This window comes from Ixodes scapularis, unplaced genomic scaffold (genome assembly GCF_016920785.2).
Source record: "Ixodes scapularis isolate PalLabHiFi unplaced genomic scaffold, ASM1692078v2 PGA_scaffold0__279_contigs__length_252992795, whole genome shotgun sequence".
Taxonomy (NCBI): Eukaryota; Metazoa; Arthropoda; class Arachnida; order Ixodida; family Ixodidae; genus Ixodes; species Ixodes scapularis.
In genome coordinates this window covers 243092467-243114730 of record NW_024609835.1, presented here as the reverse complement: position 1 = coordinate 243114730, position 22264 = coordinate 243092467, and the positions used below count along the sequence as shown (strand labels likewise).

The window sequence follows — 22264 nt, the reverse complement described above, 5'->3', positions numbered from 1 at the left end:
GAGTGAATAGTTAATGAAGATCCCACATAATTGGGCACGATATGGAACTATAGGGGTCACTTTATCGAGCTTGTTCTCCCCACAGCCGGGTGTTTACTGACACAACATAACAAAGAAATTTAACCTCGCCTAGCACGGCCTGGGCACGAGCGCTTCACTTTGACCAGTGCTTCAGTTGCACGACGAGCGGCCTTCGAATCGTCATCTTCGATTTCTCAGATCAAAAATAAACAAGAAAATACAGTTTGTTGTCCCCACAGCTGAAGCGTGCCGCTAGAGGTATGACTGTTCGATCTCCTCCCCAATAGCCACGGCAGTGATCGCACCTTCAAGTAAGTTCCGTTCAGAAAGGCACTCAGCGTTGGGGGGCGCTTTGTTGGGAATGCGAAAGGTCATCCAGCTTTTAGTTCGTTTCCTGTCCGGTTCTCTGCTTATCAATGTTCGCTTAGACCGTGTTCGCGAGCGCAATAAGTTTTGGACTGAAGACAAAAAGAAAATAAACAGAAAGCCTAGACGTTTTGCCGCGGAAAAGTCAAACATACAACCAAAACAAAACAACAACAAAAAAATTTCTACGAGTTTTTTTATTTTTTTTTTCTTGACAAACAAGTCTGCATTGTTGTCGTAGGTCGTTTCTCGGGTTGAGTTGCGCCTCATTGTGGCAATAATAACTTCCGAGAAACCACCCCTCTTGTTTGGGGGATTTTTGGGAGGAAACTCTAAAAAACAAAAGGTGCCTTTGGGAAGACGAGGGAAAAAACTTTATTGTACGAACTTTTGGCTGAAATAAGATTCACAATGAGCAAAAAAGCGATGTTTTTTCCACGAGCTCAACCAAAGTCACCGTAGCTAATCGGAGCCAGCAACGGCATTGGGTTGCTCGAAGGAATGTTTACGTTTTCCCGTGCCACGCCCACGCAATTTCACACCGAAAAACTTGGAAAATGGCGGAATGTCGAAAATGTATTTGAGATAATGAGTACAAAATACTTAGAAATGTAATCAAGATAGAGTATTAAATACTCTCGATCCAAAGTATATGCAAGATTCCAAGATACTTCAAAAAGTATTTAAAATACAGTATCTTGAGTATAGAGTATTTGAAATAAGCACAATTCTAGTATTTATCCGACCTCCGTGCGCAAGTTTCGGTTTCGCGCTGTTGCGTTCTTTGGCTTTGTTAAAAATATACGTGACTGCAGCAAAATTTAAGTTGGGTGGTCTTTTGACACCATATTGATATGGGTTGGGCAGAAAGATGCCCAACCCATATCACGCTGTACTCCCTCATTTGGTGTATGCCCATGTGGCGCTAATTCCAACCTACCCAACAAACCGCTGAATGTCCACTGGATACTAGACAGATATTCGCTCAAGATATTCGGACGTCGCCAGGAAATCCATAGCCGTCCGACGGACGTCCCCAGGACATCCGTCAGAGCGCCAAAGGTAACAAATTTACACGCCCGTCGGACATCCGTATTGGGATCCCTCTCCAGGCCGATTACGGATATTCGGATGGCATGCCTGGATCTGTTCTACCCTAGCCCAGATATCTTAAAAACCAGTCAAAGAACTAACCTGAACCAATTTCTACTGGGCACAATATCTTCGGATACCCCGTGAACACCCGATAGAGATTCGATTCAGATATATCGAACATCCGTGGGACATCCGTATACCTCTGGCCAACGTCCCCAGTACATCCGACGGAGCGCCAAAGCGAACAAAATTGCATATCCGTCGGATATTCGCAATGGGATTCCGTCTGCAGACCAGTTTCGGATATTAAAATGGCATGCCTGAATCCGTTCTACTCTTGCCTATATATGTTTTAAACCAGTCAAAGGACGACCCTGAGCCAATTTCTATTTTGGCATGATATTTTCGGATATCCTGCAAATGTTCAATGGAGATCCACTTCAGAACTGCATTCTACTTGCATATCTATTTGCAAGGCAGAACGCAGGGAATGCTGTTCCCCGCGCCACACGCGCATGCCTTCCCCGTATAAAAGATTGGAAGTAAATAACCAAAATAACGCGTTGACGAACTCGCGTACAACATGCCAATTGTTTTAGGTTTTTGCTTCAGAATAGTTACTGCTGCAAGCAGCGGCACGTGCGGCGTGTGGGTGCGGTGCGAGCGTAGAGTTGTTGGTCACACAGACGAAAAATCCACAGAACCTTAACCATAAACGGCTTCGCTGTAATAACATGGCATAAGACGTTTAGGCAACCACACCATCGACGGGGAACGAACGATTCTTGCATGCACGTGCAGTTTCGTAATTTCCTGGATTTCAAACTTGGTCTCGCGATTTTCGATATGCTCTTCAATTACTAGAAGAAAGCACAGGTATATGTCCAATATATTTGTTTAACAGGTTCACGAAATGCTCTACTTAATACACACTCATTAGTTTCAAAACGCTATTCTTTATTCTTTATTCATCATTGCCCTGCAGCGCCATCAGGCATTATCGCAGGGGGCGAATAAACTCTGAAAAAACATTTCTGAATTCGCGGCACACACAATCGCACTGGGCAAGGCATTCCACTCCTTAATTGTTTTAACAAAAAAAGAATTTTTGCCCAATTCCGTCCTGGTGCGGTATTCTCTAATCTTATGACTGTGGTCTTTTCTTTTTGAGATATAATTTGGTGGTAATAAGTAAAATGAGCTATTAATGCCAGTTTTATTGTTATAAATGTTGTATAAAAACTTCAAGCGCAAATTTCTTCGTCTTAATGCCAATGTAGACCATCCCAGTTCTTTTATCATGTCGGTTACACTCTCAAAGCGGCCGTACTGCACCAAAACGAAACGAGCGGCACAACTCTGAATTCTTTCTAAAACAACAATGTGGTTTTGCTGAGAAGGATCGCAAACGGTGCAGGCGTACTCTAGCACTGGGCGCACATAAGATAGATAGGCGAGCTCTTTGATAGATTTAGTTGATTTTCTTAGATTTCGTTTTAAAAATCCAAGCGCTCTGCCGGCCCTCATAACAACGTCGTTAATGTGTGCGTTCCAGGTGCAGTCAGCTGACAGAGTGACGCCAAGATATTTAACTGTTTGCGGTTTTGTTACGGTTTCATTATTCAGTTGGTAACATGTTTCAACTTTTGTTTTGGTTTTGCGGGTAAAACTAACATGGGCACATTTTTTAACGTTTAACTCCATCTTCCACTTTTTACACCACTGCTCTATTCGATTCAGATCACACTGCAGCCGCGTGGAACTCCCCTCGTCTGTTATGCACGTGTGGCGACGTCGGTGTAGTCGTAGCCACATGCCAAGGCGGTTTCTCAGACGAGAAGAAGCCGACAGGAGATGGAAGCGGCAAGCACTATCGGGAATCAGATATCTCTCCCCGGCCTGCCTCCCTTTGAGAAACAAAGAGAGCCGCCAGGACGGAGAGACGCGTTGCCAGGAGGACCGGAAAGGAGGATATCGTCGGGGAAGAGAAAGAAGAAAGGGACCCCGACGAGTCGATCCCTGATGCTGTCCGTCCGGCACAGGTGTGGGGACCACGATCGGTCCTCCAGTTCAAGTTGCAAATAAAGTATAGTTAGAGTTTACAAGCACATTCTCCTCGTCCTTTCTCTCCGCTTTGGGACGACCTGAACTCTACAGTGGTGACCCGGTTTTGGCAAAACAACCTTACGCAACAGCCTCAAGCCCCGTCATGCCGGACACTGACCCCACGCCATCCGGCAGCATCTCGGCAGCCGTCCTCAAGCTGCCTGCCTTCTGGCCCGCGGACCCGCAGCTGTGGTTCGTCCAGGTTGAGTCGCAATTTGCGACTCGTCGGATCACAGCGGACATGACAAAATTCCACCACGTCGTATCCAGCCTCTCCCCAGCCATCGCCACGGAGGTGCGAGACCTGCTGATCACACCGCCAGCAGAAGACGCCTACAACACACTAAAGGCACAGCTCATTCGCCGGACCAGCGCCTCGGAAGAAAAGCGTCTCCAGCAGTTGCTCACTGCCGAGGAACTGGGCGACCGGACGCCTACGCAGCTGCTGCGTCGAATGGAGCAGCTCCTCGGGGACAAGGCGTCTACCATCGACGCCTCGCTCCTCCGCGAGCTATTCCTGCAGCGGCTGCCAAGCAACGTGCGGATGGTGCTCGCATCGGCAGGTGACATCGGCCTTGCCAATATTGCTGAGCTCGCGGACAAAATCATGGAGGTCGCGGCGCCATCACCCAACATCTCAGCAGTCCATGCCCGCGGCATCCCGGACGAGGTACGTGAACTTCGAGCTGAAGTCTCTCGCCTCGCTGACATGGTGGCGCAAATGCAACCTCTCCGCGGCCGCAGCAAGTCACGCGGACGCCCTCGACGACAATCTCGCTCATCGTCCCGCGCGGACTCCGGCGACTGTTGGTACCATCAACGGTTTGGTGCTTCAGCTCGCAAGTGCGAGCCTCCATGCTCGAAGTCGGAAAACGCCAGGGCAGAGCACTAACGGTGGCAAGTGCTCCCGCCGCTCAGGACAGCCGCCGATCATTGTTTTTTGTGGCGGACCGCACCACTGGCGTGCGTTTCCTCGTGGACACCGGAGCAGAAGTTAGTGTCGTCCCTGCAAGCGCACAAGATCGCCAGCACCCCAGTACGTCGCAGCTCCGGGCCGTCAACAACACGGTCATCCCGACGTACGGTGAGCAGTCACTGACTCTCGACCTCGGACTACGGCGGACTTTCCGTTGGGTGTTTGTATGTGCGGCTATCCCGCACGCCATTATCGGAGCTGACTTCCTGACGCGCTTCGGGCTACTGGTGGACCTCAAGGGGAGACGTCTTCGAGACGAAGCGACAAGTCTTACCATACAAGGCATCCCGTCGTCCCTGCAATCCATCAGCCCCACGTTCGCGGTACCGGCTGAGGAGTCGCCGTACGCCAAGCTGCTCGTCGAGTTCCCGGAGCTGACGCGTGTTGGACCCGACGAGCGCCCCATCAAACACACCGTGACGCACCACATCGAGACGTCAGGCGCTCCGGTTCACGCGCGTCCACGCCGACTGCCACCGGACAAGCTGCGTGCCGCCAAGCAACAGTTCGAGCACATGCTGGAGCTGGGAATCGTCCGCCAGTCGGAGAGCTCCTGGTCCTCGCCCCTCCACATGGTCCCCAAGTCCACACCCGGGGACTGGCGCCCGTGTGGAGACTACAGAGCCCCCAACCGGATCACATCCGAAGACCGGTACCCGATCCCGCATATTCATGATTTTACAGCATCGCTCGACGGCAGTACCATCTTCTCCAAGATCGACCTGGTACGTGCATACCACCAAATACCGGTCGAGCCCTCGGACATTTCGAAGACGGCAGTAACAACGCCCTTCGGTCTCTTCGAGTTCGTGCGTATGCCGTTCGGACTAAAAAACGCCGCACAGACGTTCCAGCGCTTCATAGATCAGGTGTTGCGGGGCCTCCCATACTGTTACGCCTACATTGACGACATCCTTGTGGCAAGCCAATCTGCCGACGAACACCTCGGACACCTCCGAACCCTCTTTACTCGCCTCGCCGAGTACGGAATTGTCGTCAATGTTGGCAAGTGCGTGTTTGGCAGGCCGGAACTCGACTTCCTGGGACACACGGTGAACTCTTTCGGAATCCGCCCACTTAACAGCAAGGTGCAGGCCATCCAAGAGTTCCCAAAACCGACAACAAAGAAACAACTCCGAGAGTTCCTTGGCATGATAAACTTTTATCGCCGATTTCTCCCGGGCTGTGCCGAGAAGCTGCAGCCGCTGCACCGGATGCTCTCGGGCGTGAGTAGCTCCACTGCAGAGGTAACTTGGGACGAGTGCACTACATCGGCATTCGACCGCGCCCGACAGCTCCTCGCCACCAGCACCATGCTTACGCACCCCAAGGAAGCCGCCCCACTTTCCGTGGTCACCGACGCTTCAGACAACGCCGTCGGTGCAGTGCTTCAACCGAAAGTCAACGGACAGTGGCAACCGCTCTCCTTTTTCTCCCGGAAGTTAACACCCACTGAACGGCGGTACAGCACCTTCGGTCGCGAACTACTCGGTGTTTACCTGTCTTTACGACACTTCAGGCACTTCATAGAACGTCGCACATTCTTTGTGCTGACCGATCATAAGCCCCTCGTCCACGCTTTCCAGTCTCTGAGATCAGATGGCGGCAGTCATTCCCAGAGAGAGCTGCGGCAGATGTCCTCCGTCTCGGAGTTCACATCCGACATCCGTATATCCACGGCGCGGACAACGTCGTTGCGGATGCTGTCTCGCGAATAGGCGCCTGCACCGTCGACTCACTAGCCGCCATCGACTTCGAGAGATTGGCAGAGGTACAACGCGAGGATGCACAACTGCGCGACCTCCAAACAACACCCGGCAAGCTCGTTTTCCGCGCGGTTCCCCTTCCTATGTGTCCTGTCAACCTCATCTGCGACACATCGACGGGATACCCGCGCCCTTACGTGCCTCAACAGTTTCGTCGCCAGATCTTCGACTCGCTTCATGGACTTTCTCATCCCGGTATCAAGGCCACACAACATCTTCTAACATCCAGGTTTCTGTGGCCCAGTATTAACAAGGACGTACGCCAGTGGGCCCGCACCTGTTTGCAGTGTCAACGCTCCAAGATTCAGCGCCACACTGTAACACCACTGGGAAAGTTCGACCAACCTGACGCGCGGTTCAACAACATCCACATAGATATTGTGGGACCGCTGCCACCATCCCAGGGACAGGCGTACCTGCTGACGTGCATCGATCGTTTCACCCGCTGGCCGGAAGCGATCCCGCTGCCCGACATCACCGCGGACACAGTGGCACGCGCTTTCGTCGCGCAGTGGATTTCGAGATTCAGCACGCCCTCGACAGTCACCACAGACCGAGGCCGGCAGTTTGAGTCCAATCTCTTCTCCAGCCTCATGAAGCTGCTGGGGTCGAGAAGGATTCGAACGGCCGCCTACCATCCCGCCAGCAACGGCATGGTGGAGCGCTTCCACCGTCAGCTCAAAGCCGCCCTCAAGGCCCATCAGTGCCAAGACTGGATGGAGGTGCTGCCACTCGTTCTGCTCGGACTGCGCACAGCACTAAAAACTGACATCGGCTGCAGCGTCGCGGAGCTGGTCTATGGAACAACCCTTCGACTCCCGGGCGAATTTTTCGAGGCCGTGCCGGCCGCTAATTGTCCCGACCCCACAAGCTACGCCAACCAACTCCAAGAGGCCATGACGCAACTCCGCGCCACATCACCGCGTCAAAACCACGGCCGGTCTTCCTTTGTAAGCAGTGAATTGGCGACCTGCACGCATGTTTTTCTACGAAATGACACCGTGCGGAAGCCCCTTCAAGCGCCATACGACGGACCGTACAAGGTGCTGCGGCGAGGATCAAAGAATATGACACTTGCAATCCGCGGACGCCAGGAAGTTGTTGCGTTGGACCGCGTGAAACCGGCCTATCTTGATAGCGCCCCATCTGCCACGCCGGCTCCTGTTACACCCCCGCCGGAAAGAACATCGCCCTCATCAGACGCTCTCCCTCCTGCCGACAGCTCGTGCGCTGGCGCTCCGCAGGTAAGGCCAGACAGCCGAACACGTTCCGGCCGCCGCGTCCGCTGGCCAGCACGACTTGGCGTCACAGACCATTCGACACCGAACGCTCCCCTCCTCCGTTCACCCCACAAGACGCCCCACGGGCCCTAACGGCACTCAAACGCTCGCCCGCTCACTGGGGGGGGAGTACTGTGGCGACGTCGGTGTAGTCGTAGCCACATGCCAAGGCGGTTTCTCAGACGAGAAGAAGCCGACAGGAGATGGAAGCGGCAAGCACTATCGGGAATCAGATATCTCTCCCCGGCCTGCCTCCCTTTGAGAAACAAAGAGAGCCGCCAGGACGGAGAGACGCGTTGCGAGGAGGACCGGAAAGGAGGATATCGTCGGGGAAGAGAAAGAAGAAAGGGACCCCGACGAGTCGATCCCAGATGCTGTCCGTCCGGCACAGGTGTGGGGACCACGATCGGTCCTCCAGTTCAAGTTGCAAATAAAGTATAGTTAGAGTTTACAAGCACATCCTCCTCGTCCTTTCTCTCCGCTTTGGGACGACCTGAACTCTACACACGTATAAACAACACAATCATCGGAAAACAATCGTACCTGTGAATTAACACCGTCATTAATATCATTAACAAATATCAGAAACAACAATGGACCCAAAACGGACCCCTGCGGTACACCAGATGTTACCATAACAGTATTTGAAGTTTTCCCATTTAAAACAACACGCTGAAGACGTGATGACAAATATGCTTTTATCCAATATAGGATAGTCGAGTCAAAATTCATGCGCTCTAATTTGTATAATAATAGTTCGTGTGACACCGTATCGAACGCTTTTTTATCATCTAAGAAAACACAGTCAATCTGTCCGCCTCCGTCAACCCCCGTCATTAAATCATGATAAAGCTCAGTTAGTTGCGTAGTACATGAGTACGCCTTTCGGAACCCATGTTGCGAGTCAAAGAAAAATTTATGACAGTTTAAATGCTTCATGATGTGACAATGTAAAACATGCTCCAGTAATTTACAACATATAGATGTCAGTGAGATCGGTCTGTAATTCGTAATTTCTTTTTTGGGCCCTTTTTTGTGCACAGGCACCACCTGTGCCACTTTCCTGTCTTCTGGCAATGAACCATCATTCAACGATTTGTTATATATTACAAAAAGGTACGGAGCGATCGCATCTGCACAACGTTTTAAAATTCTCGGAGAGATCCCATCTGGGCCTACTGCCTTAGCTTCATCTATATGTTTTAGAAGTTCCAACACACCTCCTATAGCAAGTTCAACTGGTGGCATTGCACTGAACGTGCCCTGGTATCTATCGTAGTCGAGGCTCTCAGGAGGCAAGAAAACTGATTGAAAATATTGATTGAAGGCTTCGGCTTTTTGCCAGTCATCGGTAATTATTTCGTTGTTGACCATCACGTCTCCTATCCCAATCTGATCATTACCACAGCGCCTCATGTACTTCCAGAACTGTTTGTTGTTTGCTTTCATCCCGTCCTCCAGCCGTTGCAGATAATTTCTTTGGCTTCCTTCGCCTTTATTTTATACAATGACGTGGAATTTTCCTCCGGTCTGTTACTCGGTCTAATACGAAACGCCTATGCGGACTATGGTGCTCGCCTGCACCTTTACCGTTCCTTCAGTCAATCTGCTCCAAAATGACACCTTAGCGGCTGCGACGTCGCACCCAAGCTGTTGCAGTGTTTCACTTTACGGGAAGCGTAAGTGTTCATTTTTTTTTTTCTGCTTGAAGTTGAAACGCGCGCGGAGAGCATGTAGAAATGTACGTCGGTCGTCGCGACGACAAAAGCGAGCAATATTTCCGGCTATGTGAATTTGATCGTAAAAAGAACGTACGGCTCTGGAGCTGTCGTAGAAATTTATCGTAACTTGCGCAAAACTTCTGAAATTTTCGATTCGTGAATACGGATTTGTTTTTAGGTTTTGTTGTACGCACCTTTTCTTCTTTTTTTTTGTCCTAAGATCATTTTGTGAACAAGCTCTGTTACCTGTTGCGGACAACGAAGAGAAGGCAGACGGGTGATACACATACGGATTTAGATCCCATCTCGGCCACCACTGGTGATGTGGCGGCTTCTTCGTCCTCATTAATGTCATCATACCCACCACTCTCATCGCGTTGGTAGGCCATCACACACAGGAGACACCTCCGCCGGCACCACGATATGCGTCAGCCCCCGTCTACTTAGACTAAGCCATGTCGTAATGCGTTGACGCCTTCAAGCGGCAGAACTCATAACTACGGTACGCTTGACCCTGCATGGCATGATGACGTCAAGACCACCCTACTGAAAAAGAAAACAACAATTTGCCTCCTGTATGAAAGTAAACTGGTGCATACCGGTAACAGTTGAGCAACACCGGCGACATGCATGGCTCTAACGGGTGACCCGTTTGACAAACGTGTGACCGGTATGGATACACTGTTACCGGTGTGAACCCGTTTACTTTCATATAGGAGCCAAATGGTTTTTTTTAGTAGGGTGGTCAGTTCCGGCGGGTGTTTTTCCCCTCAAATTCATGGCATTAAACACAGTCCTAAAACAGCCTCATTTTGTGGATTTATGCGCACTGTCAGAGACTGTTAGCGAGAACATGGCGTCAGCGTTTTTCAGCGTGGGGATATACGTGGCAAAACGAATAAAACAGTTAGGAAACCAAGAGAGACGAGAATAACAACACAGTAACACTTGATCAATAACTCCCTGTAGATGAGGGTAAATAACATTAATTTATAGTCTGACTTGGAATAGATAAGTACTGCTTTATTCTTTCTGCTAGTGAATATATGCGAAGATGGTTGTTCTGCGTTCAAAACATGTGTTTTGAGTGGTCATGTGCAAGCGGCAGGAATGCAGACTCGTCAAACCATCTTGTATTTTCTAGTGCAGGTACTGTCATCCTGCGTATCTTGCTTGCTGCCACCTTCCGATGGCACGTCGCCAGCTTCGCAGAGTCATCTGACCCTGCTTGGCTCGTCACCGGAACAATGCTGCCCGACTTCACCGATTGTAGACATTGATTTTCATCGGTGGTCTCTCTCGGCTACTTTGGCTTCATTATCAATAACATCACCCTCCCGCACCCTATAAAGCACGGACCGTCTTCCTGAGACTTCAGTGGGCATGCGCAAGCGGCAGGAATGCAGACTCGTCAGTTTCACGACACCAACAAGCATAAGATATAATTGCTGTAAGTGAAACATGGCTTCAAAATACTGAAACGGCTCTTATACCCGGGTACATATTTTCCTCCCTTCCACGGGTCGCACGTACAAGGGTAGGTGGCGTTGCATTCTTTGTGAAAGAGGACATTGTCTTTGAAGTTGTACATACTGCCTCCATCAGTGATGAACATATTGAAGGCCTTTTTATTAAACTGCCTTGTTGTCTAATAATTGGAGTAGTGTACCGTCCTCCAAGCACCGCAATGACACCTTTTTTAGACAAATTCGAATCGGTTCTTGTACAAATAACTCACAATAAGCATACCGGCCGCATTGTAATCCTTGGAGATTTTAATATTGACTTGGCATGGGATACGCACAATGATTATACTCCAATTCTTGAATCCTTTAGCTTACACAATATTATACGTGAACCCACTCGTATTACCAGTACTTCGAGTACATTGATTGATCACGCCCTTTGTAACATCGATAGCGGTGTGTGTGCCGGAGTTTACTCTGATCCAATAGCGGACCATCTGCCTATTTTTGTTGTTTTGCAAAACCAGTCGTATGTAAATGCGAATCTTTGTCCTGAAATACACACCAAAGTAAACCATGTCACACTACGAAGTATATTAGAACAAACGAATTTTTATGCTTTGTATAATCGTGACATCAACAATGAATATCAAAACTTTGTTCGTACTCTTAAAAACGCAGCAATGCAGAGCGCTGAAAGTAGGGCAAACAGCAGATATGGAGAGCCGGTATGCCCTTGGATGACAAGTCAAATTTTAGGCGTACTGAAAGGGAAAGACAGCTGGTATCGTAAATGGAAACAAAACAAAATAAACAATTATTATTTAGGACAATTTAAGCGATTAAGGAACGCATCTGTTTCTGTTATGCGGAAAAGGAAACGGCAATATTACTCCTCTCTTATCGAACAAGCCGACGGGAATGTACAAAAGATTTGGGATATAGTTAATCACGCAATCGGCCTTCGCTCAAATCGGCGTGTGCAACCCGAACTAGCCAATCAGGAAATAGTAGACAATTTCAATGACTACTTTACAAACATAGGTCCTCTCCAAACAGCACAGTTGCCACATGTGATAGTTTCCACAAGGTTAACGGCTTCGGTTGTTAATACCTTTGTCATACAGGACATTGACGTGGCTGAAATTTCGTCTACGGTTAGAAGTCTTCGAGTAAACAAATCGGTCGGGCTCGATACTGTTCCAGTAAAATTAATAAAAGATAATATAGACATTTTAGGCGTTCATTTTCTACACTTGTTTAATCATTCATTGGAAAGCGCAATATATCCTGATGAGCTCAAAATAGCAAAGGTTGTGCCAATTTTTAAAGAGGGAGATACTTACAAGCCATCTAGTTATCGACCAATATCAGTATTAAGTGTAATTAATACAATTTTTGAAAAAATGATTTGTAAACACGTTCAGGAATTTATAAGTAAGTACAATATTCTTTGCTATAGTCAGCACGGATTTAGGCCGAACAGACCTACCTCGCCCGCTGTACTTGTGCTAACCCAGCTTCTTAATAAGGCTCTTCATGAAAATAAAATTGTTGTGGTTGTTTATTTGGATATAAGTAAGGATTTTGATACTGTTAATAACACCATGCTCTTGGACAAGCTTCATGAGTAGGGTTTTAGGAGAAAGATATTAGAGTTATTTCAAAGTTATCTTTCTAAACGAACACAATGTGTAACGATTAATAATTTTATTTCTAAGCCACAAACAGTGCTTACAGGGGTACCACTAGGTTCTGTTTTGGGGCCCATTCTTTTTTCTCTCTACGTCAATGATTTTCCTTCTGTTTTATGTCAGACTGAAGCACTCATGTATGTTGATGATACGGCATTATTTTTTGTCGGGGACACAATACGTGAACTACAAGGTAAAATAAATGAAGAATTAACAAGGGTCTTAACGTGGTTCACTAGTAACCAACTCACACTCAACATAAAAAAAAAACTAAGTACACTGTTTAACTCTAGGAGAAAGCAAACAAATTCTGAAGAACTAACTATATACTTAGATAACGTGCAGTTGCTGCATGTTTCCTGTTACAAATATTTAGGTGTCTTGTTTGAAACCGATATGCATTGGAAGAATCAAATTAAAAACCTAAGCACAAAACTTGCACACGGCTACTACACACCACTAAAAGCTCGGGAGTTTTTTTTTTTTTTTTTTAATGCGTCTTTTATTGCGCATTCTATGCTTTGCATTTGTACATAGCCACTTGAATTACTGTATAGACTCTTGCGGCGGAACGTATACCACGTATTTAGACCCACTCAGTCGATTACAGAAAAGGGCTCTGAGACTCATTACTTATTCTAGATATACTGAAACAAGTGGTCCTCTATTTCGATCAGTTGGTGTGCTGCCACTAGACCTCCTCTACAACTTAAAAATAGCTGAAACAGTCTTTAAAATAATAAAAACTAACCACCCACTCCCGTTACATCTATTTAAATTACCATTACGAAATACGAGGGCTGCAACAAATAATCTGTTTAATTTGCCACCTTGTAGAAATGTCTATGGAGAAAGGCTTATTGAATTCAACGGTGCCCTAGTATGGAATGATATCCCTACCGACATCAAATGTAAGCGCAATATATTGCCATCCTTAATAAAAGTATTTAATTAATTTGCAAGCCAATGAATAAGTTTAATATCATGTCCTGCCTTTTTTTTTTCAATTAGTATGTATATTGTTTTGTGTATGCTTTGATATGTGCGTACATTTGTTTTGTTTGCCTGCCGCATTGTAAAGCTGATTTCTAATGTTGGACCCGTGACTAGCCTCCACGGCTATGGGTCCAAGCAACGATTGTGTATTTAAAAAGAATAACAAAGGAATAATAAAGAAAGAAAGAAAGAAATCCTCTTGTATTTCCTCGTGCAGGTCAGTCCCATCCCTTCGTTGCACTGTAAGCGCACGAACAATGTTAACCTGCTGCTTTTGCCATGTTCAAATGTTCTTCTTGGTACTATCCCAGGCAGCACAAGGTTAAACATTTCGACAAAAACCTCGAGACTGGGACAAAAAGGGACGGACAAACAAAACACAAGGTGTTGGGCCAATATTGAAAGAGCATTGGGAAAAAAGGGTCCAATGATGGTCCACTTTAGCCAATCCGCTCCCAATATTGTCTATGCCATTATATGGAATCTTCAGTGATAGCCCAGCACCACCAATAATTAACCAATATTGAAAGCACATTGGCATAAAATGGGCAATCTTGGCTTGTCAGTTTCATTCGCTTTCGAATATTGGATGAACACTTGTATAAAATGGGCAATCTTGGCGTGTCAGTTTCATTGGCTTGCGAATATTGGATGAATACTGGCGTAAACCGGACAATGCTGTCCGGTTTACGCCACACACGCACACACATGAACACAGAAGGTGGGATCGCGTGCACCAAGGCCACACGATAAGGTAATGACTGGAAGACGGTGGGGACGGTTTCCTCAATTTCCGACACGCGCATCCTCGAACTGCAAGTGGGCAGATGCGCTTCGCATTTTATGCATGTTTCTTTTTGTGTGTTTTTTGTGGCAGGAATAGCTCTTTTCTCCAAGGAACAAGAATGGCAAGATAATCATGCGGATATCAGGAGACCGTGGTGTCCGTTTCTAAGAAAGAGAAAGGTTTTGTCGTTTGCAGCGGTACCTCGTGCTGTCACAATCTCAAAGCTGTAGAAGTTGTCATACCACTGGCGAAACCTAGAATAAGGTTTGATTTATTTACCTCTAACTATACCGGCGAATATTGCCAGACATAGAAATCGAAGTTAGTAAGACGGCAGTTTCACGTGACAATGAAATGTTAAATGAATGTTGAATTTCAGTTGAGACGTTGGTGAATGGGAGAATAAAACGTTTAGGATATGAATATAATAATTATTAGAAATGCCAGAACACTCTGAAAAATAAAAAAGTATTAGGACGTCGCTTGAACAGAGCAATGTAAACAGACGTTTGCCGTACGCATGGGCCGACGGTAGTGTACTTCATTCGGAGTTTTCTAAATAGACGTCCGTTCAGGCCACGGCCAGCGAAGGACAAAGAACTAATCTCCACTCACGAGTTTCACTCTCTTTTAGAGCGCAGCTCTTAGGGGCCCGTTTCCGGCTTGAGCGGCGTCGCCGTCGCCGTCGCCGTCGGCGTCGCCGTCGGCGTAACCGCGCGGTGCATCATGGGAAATGTCCCATAATGCACCGCGCGAGCCCCCCCACCGGGGTCACGTGACCTCGTGGGGGGTCACGTGACCCCCCCGAGGTCACGTGACTCCCCTGAGGTCACGTGACCCCCTCCTCGAGGTCACGTGACCCCCGCCGATGTCGCGTGACCCCCCGATGACGTCATCGTCACTGATGACGTCACCGGCATCCACATCGTCATCGTCATCATCACTGATGACGTCACCAGCATCCACATCGTCATCGTCATCATCACTGATGACGTCACCGGCATCCACATCGTCATCGTCATCATCACTGATGACGTCACCGGCATCCGCATCGTCATCGTCATCATTACTGATGACGTCACCGGCATCCACATCGTCATCGTCATCATCACTGATGACGTCACCGGCATCCCCATCGTCATCGTCATCATCACTGATGACGTCACCGGCATCCACATCGTCATCGTCATCATCACTGATGACGTCACCGGCATCCACATCGTCATCGTCATCATCACTGATGACGTCACCGGCATCCGCATCGTCATCGTCATCATCACTGATGACGTCACCGGCATCCCCATCGTCATCGTCATCATCACTGATGTCACCGGCATCCACATCGTCATCGTCATCATCACTGATGACGTCACCGGCATCCACTGTAGGGTGCAACGCACCCACAGATCCATTCTTCTCATGAAAATAAAAGAGATGACCTGTATCGACCGCTTCACAAGGTGGCCGGAAGCTATACCATTGCCCGACATGACTGCAGCCACCGTCGCCGAGGCATTCGTATCGTCCTGGGTGGCGCGCTTCGGATGCCCATCTGAAATCGTCACCGACAGAGGGCGTCAATTCGAATCCAACTTGTTCACCGAGTTGTCCCGAATCCTAGGCATGACGAGATCTCGGACAACTGCATACCATCCGCAGTCTAACGGCCTGGTGGAACGTTTCCATCGACACCTCAAGTCCGCGCTCATGGCCCACGCGAACTCCAAGGAATGGGTACAACAGCTTCCACTCGTCTTACTCGGAGTTCGAACGGCGTTGAAGCAGGACCTCGGCTGTGCAACCTCGGAACTCGTCTATGGGACGACCCTCCGATTACCATCGGACTTTTTCGAGGTCGACCCGTCTCCAAACACGAGGCCAGAAGACTACGCCACAAAGCTGAAGGAGGTTTTTGCAGACCTACGACCAGTTCCTACGCGCGCGGTATCTGCCAAGACTCCTTACGTCTCTCAGGACTTGTACAGTGCAACGCATGTGTTCGTGCGCCAAACAGCCAGACGGAAACCGCTCCAACCACACTATATGGGACCGTTCCCGGTTCTGGAAAAGAAGCCAAGTGGCTTCGTTGTACAGATCAATGGACGACGAGACACCATCGCACTCGAGCGTCTAAAGCCAGCCCATCTCGAGCACGCACCCGTGAACCTCATCACATGTGAGACGCGCGAGGAAAGTCCGAAGTCTCGCAGGAAGTCTGCTCAAGTTCATTGCACAAACTCCTGGCCAGAGCTAGCGCCCTAATTGTGTGTTGTCGTTGTTCTTTTCGTTTTCTTTAATCGCTCGTTGGGGCTCCTCGCTAAGGGGGGGCATATCTGTAGGGTGCAACGCACCCACAGATCCATTCTTCTCATGAAAATAAAAGAGATGGCTCGAGGCGCAGCACGCGCACGCGCCTCGGAGAGCGCGTGCAAGAGAAGACGCGCCTCGGAGAGCGCGTGCAAGAGAATGCTCTGAAGCCGCCATCACAGGCAGACACGTCGTTCGCTTGTCTCGTTCTATGTCCTCACTTTAAATAACGTGGCAGGGCCTCGCGGCCCCCCCACACCACATTGTCATCATCATCATCACTGATGACGTCACCGGCATCCACATCGTCGGCATTGGGGGTCACGTGACCCCCAAGGTCACGTGACCCCCCCCCCCTGGTTAGTTTACCCCCCCCTCCCCGTGCCCTTCCCTCCTCCTCCTCAAGAGCTGCGCTCTAATTCGGCGTTACAGGGAGTTGTAAGCGGCTTTCATTTTTTAAGCCCGGAATCTCTAGACGCAAGCTACAAGCGTTTTGTTGTTGTTGTTGTTGTTTTTTTCTTTTTTTTTTTTTTGTAAAACTCTGTTTGTTATGTGTCCTGCCGGGGGAAAAGCAGGGGAAGCAAATTCCGTTACTATTTTTCACGTGCTCACAAAAAGCTGTCGCACAAACACTATCACTGAGATGCAGGTAACCTGGCTGGAATTCACAATAAAGTGAGCCAGCCCTAGAAGTTGGATTTCAAAACAAAAAAAGCCTTAAAATCTTAGTCTAATAAGGTGAAAAAACGCTAAAAAAAACACCATGTTCTCTAACAGGAGATGGAAATGTTCTAATACATCTTGGGCAGCAACGAACAAGGATGCTTGTGGGCATAACACTTTCAATTATTATCACATCGCTTTTTCTGGAATTTAGGGTTTGGAATTTAGCAATGACCATCGAAAATGAGCAACACAAACTAATACGCATTGTTTATGATGGCTACTTCCATAGCCGTTTCTATTTCGACTACACTTTTCTGTTTAATAAGATTTCGTCGATGCCATTGACCGATAGAAGTGCAGAGCGCGACTTAGGTTTTCTGTACAAAATTGTAAATAGCGTATTTGACAGTGCTTCGCTCTTTACGCGATGCAAACATTCATGCCCCTCCTCGTTCCACTAGGACCCGCAGTACTTTCAGCATTCACACCATCTGTAAATCATCTCCCCTATCACGGATACAATCTCTGTTTATCAATATTGAAAATGCCGAACTTGATATATACAGTGACATAAAGGTGTTCAGGAATCAAGTGAAAGTGCTTGTTGCCGAACTTTAAATATAGTGTGTTTGTTGCTTTGTGTTTGAAACCTGTGATTGTGTCTCTTTTTTTTTTGTTGGTGTTTATATCTTTGTGCACCAAAGAGGACACCTGCAAGGTCGTTTTTGGGCACGTAAAATAAAATAAATAAATAAATAGGGTGGACGGAGCGTCCTCTCTTGTTTTGACCGTATGAAAATAGTCGTAGTCACTGTAACCGGTCTGCGCACTTACTGCCTCAAGCTTCTCGAAGAGGTTCTATCGCGGACAATCGGAGCTGAAACAGAGCTCTGACCAACGCATGGCACTACCTGCGCCGCCTGTCGATATGTTCCGCACACACGGCGCGCCCTGAGGGCGAGATAAATTAACACTTGCGCTCGCAGCGCCACTGCTAGCAAGACTGTGGTAGGGCGGCAAAGGAAGGGGGGGGGGGGGTGCAGAAGATTACAGTTGTCGTCCCTATTTCGCAATTGTTTTACTTGATTCTATCGCGTAGAATCACGTAGAAAAAACGCTTACTAGGGAAAAAAATGTTGAGGTGTCTTAAAGGGTAACTGCAAAGAAAAAAAAGTTTTTTTTTAAACAGCCTAATTGGGACAAGCATGTCACAAAACAAATGTTCCGCGAAAAAAATAATTTTTTTTATCAATATTTACGCCACAGGACGTAATTTAGTAGAGTCGGAACCTCTCCACATTTGAAACTCCCGCGCTTTCGACCCCCGCGGAAGAGGAGTACGCCCCGCCCCTCACTCTCCCTCCGTTGCGGAGTTGAACGACGCAGCGTCTCGACTTCCGGCAAGATCTGGCAACTACGCCAGGCCGCGGTATTATTTTGGTTTGACGCGATTTGCGAGCACATGTAGCGAAGACATGACCGGCGATGTGCCTCTGTGATGTTCCCGGAAGACGGAAAGTATCGTTCGTAATCGTCGTGCGCGCTTTGAAAGCGAAGGGAGTCACAGAATCCACGAGTGCGCAACCGCAAGCCAAGGTTCACGACAGCGCTGCGTTGACTTCGGCGATCTCGTTCTGTTTGGTGCAACACGGCGATGCGACAGAGCTGAAACGTTCGTGGTGTGTGTAATGCGGTGCTATCACGGAGCGCAAATTGGTTGTTGTGGGGTTGACGTTCAACCAGTTAAGTCCCGTCGTCGTCAGCTGATCCAGTCAAACTGGTCCGGGAGGACGCTGGGAGCGTTTTTAAAAGTAAATCTGCCTCGTTCTGTTTCAAAATGTGGAAGTTTCCCGACGCATATCGTGAGTAAAAAGCTGCGGGCGTTTTCAACAAAATTACGTCGTTTTAATTGAACAATGGACTCCGAATTGTTGTCCTAAATCTGCCGTTTTTATGCTTCGTGTTGGACTGCGTTTGCACAGCGACGTGTTGCATCGTGCGGTGTGAATAAATTTGGGCACGATTTCGTACCTGCCTACAGATGCATGAACTGAGACCATTTTTACGTAGTGGACATAGTGCTTTTTTATTTTCTGTCTAGTCGCGGACGTTAGGTGCACACGGGGCGAATCTCGACGGCCTCCAGAGCGATATGACGAGAACGTAACTAGACACGTTGGTCGCTACGCGAACGCCCGATTGCCTCCAGCCAAATAGCATTCCTTTCGGGGCGACATGGCTGCTGGAAGGCTCACTGTCGGGATCACGCATCTGACATCTCCGAAAAGTCAGCATTTGCACGCGCAAACAAGCAAAACAAACAACAAAAAAAAGCACGCTAAGCAAGCAAAGAGGAAAACGAAAGAACCGCGCTATGAAAGCCAAAACCCCGCGTCGCTTCCTATCACTACCACCTGCGACAGCTGCTAAACACACACTACTTCACCGACTTCACTTCAAGAAGTACCTGGGTCAGCACGAAACGACGAAACACTGATCACTTCGGCGAAACGATTAGTCGAGGTAGGCGAGACAGGCGGGAGCAGAGACTTCGGCGGCCATGAAAGAATGGCGAAGCTTTTGTTTGTATTAATCCAAACGGAAGTGCCCGTCTTGTAAACCTTTTGTAAAGAATAATAACTCTTAACACATGGGTTATTCTTTAAACGTAAAAATATGCCGCTCAAAAGGAAATTGCAACATATAACAAAGGTTTAACAACCAAGATCTAAGCTGTCAATCAAACTCTTAGCCAATGAGAACCTTTTGGGATTGACGTCACATAATCACAACTTCGTGGCGCGCGATTTAAAACGGACGAAATAGCCGCAAACTAAAATGAGTCTCACGCAATAAATATTGCTGTAAAAAATGTTTTTTCTCGCGGAAAAATTGTTTTTTGACATGCTTGTCCCAATTAGACTATTTAAAAAAAAACTTTTTTTTCTTTGCAGTTACCCTTTAAATGGCAGCTGCGATTATCGTTTTTCAAAGTTACATCAAAACACGTTGCAGGTTGTTTTTGTCGTATTAAGTGCATGCACAAAGTAGGACATCCTAAAATTTGTATACGGGATTTCGGCCGGCTCCAAGGTATTTACTTTTTTTTTCATTCAGCACAGTTGTTTAAAAAAAAACGGTAACCATACATGTTACTGCGAAGGCTTTATAACATTGATTTGTGTAAAAAGGTTCAAAAATAGTATTTCTTTATTACTGAGCCCACATATTTGTTTCAAACAAAGCAAGTTGCTGACAGGACACCAGTCTTTTATTTACAAATACCTACTCTTAATAAAGTGGGACACAGGCATCAATTTGCCAGAAGGAGCTTGAAACTTCATCGAAAGAATATTCGCAGAGGACTATGTCCGACACAAACGATTAATAGTCGGCGTGGAAATTCAACTGGATCATGGATACGTGCACCCAACAAAAGTATGCGCGTCTTTAGATATTCTATAACGATATGTAGAACTTCTATGCCCGCCTTTATAGTATGTTTGTTATTAACGCGGAAACGCAGCTGATTTCTCAAAATGTGGCAAGATTGGGCGTAGATATTTAAAAAAACTCCATCTTTTATTTTTTTCAAACTCCCCTTGGCACTTTGCAGAGACTTGAATTAACGTGTGATGGCAACACATTGAGTAACATATGACCTCCGAACAGAAAAAGCTACGACAAACCTTCATTTGGAGTTGATTGATTGATTTGAGTTTTATGGCGCGGGAGCAACTAGGGCAAAATGCGCCAGGTGCATACACTATTGCAGGAAAAGGGTTAGGGAGAAGACAGAGCTATAGTCGCTGGTGATGCAATAAAAGTATGAACATGAATCGTGTAAAAGCTATAATAGCTGGTGATGCTATAAAAGTATGAACATGAATCGTGTAAAAGATATGGATATGAATTTCGGGTAAGTATAAAAGTTATAATCAATAAGAAATTATCTGAAAATAAAAAAAAACACACGGTGAAAAAGGAAGGGTTATAACAGGCGTAGATAGCCTGTTATTTTATAAAATTCCAAAAACTTTACTAAAAGGTACAAGAGGTTCATTTCCTAGCAAATATTTAGGATGAAATGGAAGATGGAATCTAAAAATAGTGAAAAAACATACTCGTCGTTTTTGATCCAAGTACCTACAGTGCCACGGAATATGAAGGATAGTCAATGTTTTGCCACAATGCTCACAGCGCGGGGTATCATCATTACAAAGTAAATATAGATGCGTTAAATGAGTGTGCCCAATACGCAAGCGGCACATCAGGACCTCGTGGAACCGGTTCCTCTGGTGGGAACTCTCCCATAATCCTAAACAAGGTTTGATAGTATGTAGTTTATTGTCTGTTTCTTGCAATGTCAATGTATGAACTCCCAAAGTTCATACATTGATTTTTTAATAACTGGTTTGAAATCCTCAGAGGGTAGGCCAACCGATGCGTTTAGGCCACCATTAAAAAAGGCAGCCAATCAATCTGCTGCCTTATTACCTGGAATACCTACATGGCTTGGCACCCAGCATAGTTTTATATCAAGGCTAAGTAGGAGAGCGCGATTCATTTGGACACGCGCTTGTTGAACGAGGCGATTCTTCGCAACAGTAAGGGAACATACAGCCAGTAGAGCACTCTGGGAATCTACGAACAAAATAGCCTTCCTCACACGGTCTTCTAAAATGTGTTCAAGCGCCATGAGCACAGCGTAAAGCCCAGCAGTGAAAATACTTGCAACATTGTCAATACGTCTCACTCTACTAAAGTGTTCTGAATAAACTGCGGAACCAACGAAAGACGAGTTTTTGGCCCCGTCAGTAAAAAATTGCACATAATCTTTATATTTCTCTTGTGATGCAAGATATTCCATGTGAAGAACCTGATGGTTAACTGACATTTTATTATATTTTGTAAGCGACCAGTCACATGACAATCTTATACTGCCTTCCAAGGGGCAACCCGTTTGTGTTTCCTTAATCAATTTACTTTCGGGAAGAGCCAGCTGCAGGGAGGCAGA

The 22264-nt window shown here is 47.2% G+C and overlaps 1 protein-coding gene across 1 annotated transcript in view; it reads left to right on the top strand.

The window, feature by feature from the left end:
* The first annotated feature begins 3691 nt into the window (after positions 1-3691).
* Positions 3692-22264, top strand: part of LOC115331289 — a 40959-nt gene continuing 22386 nt past the window's right edge. Inside the window, exon 1 of the mRNA XM_040217220.1 lies at positions 3692-4183. Within this exon, the coding sequence (XP_040073154.1) occupies positions 3692-4183 (492 nt within the window). The remainder of the gene's footprint in view (positions 4184-22264) is intronic.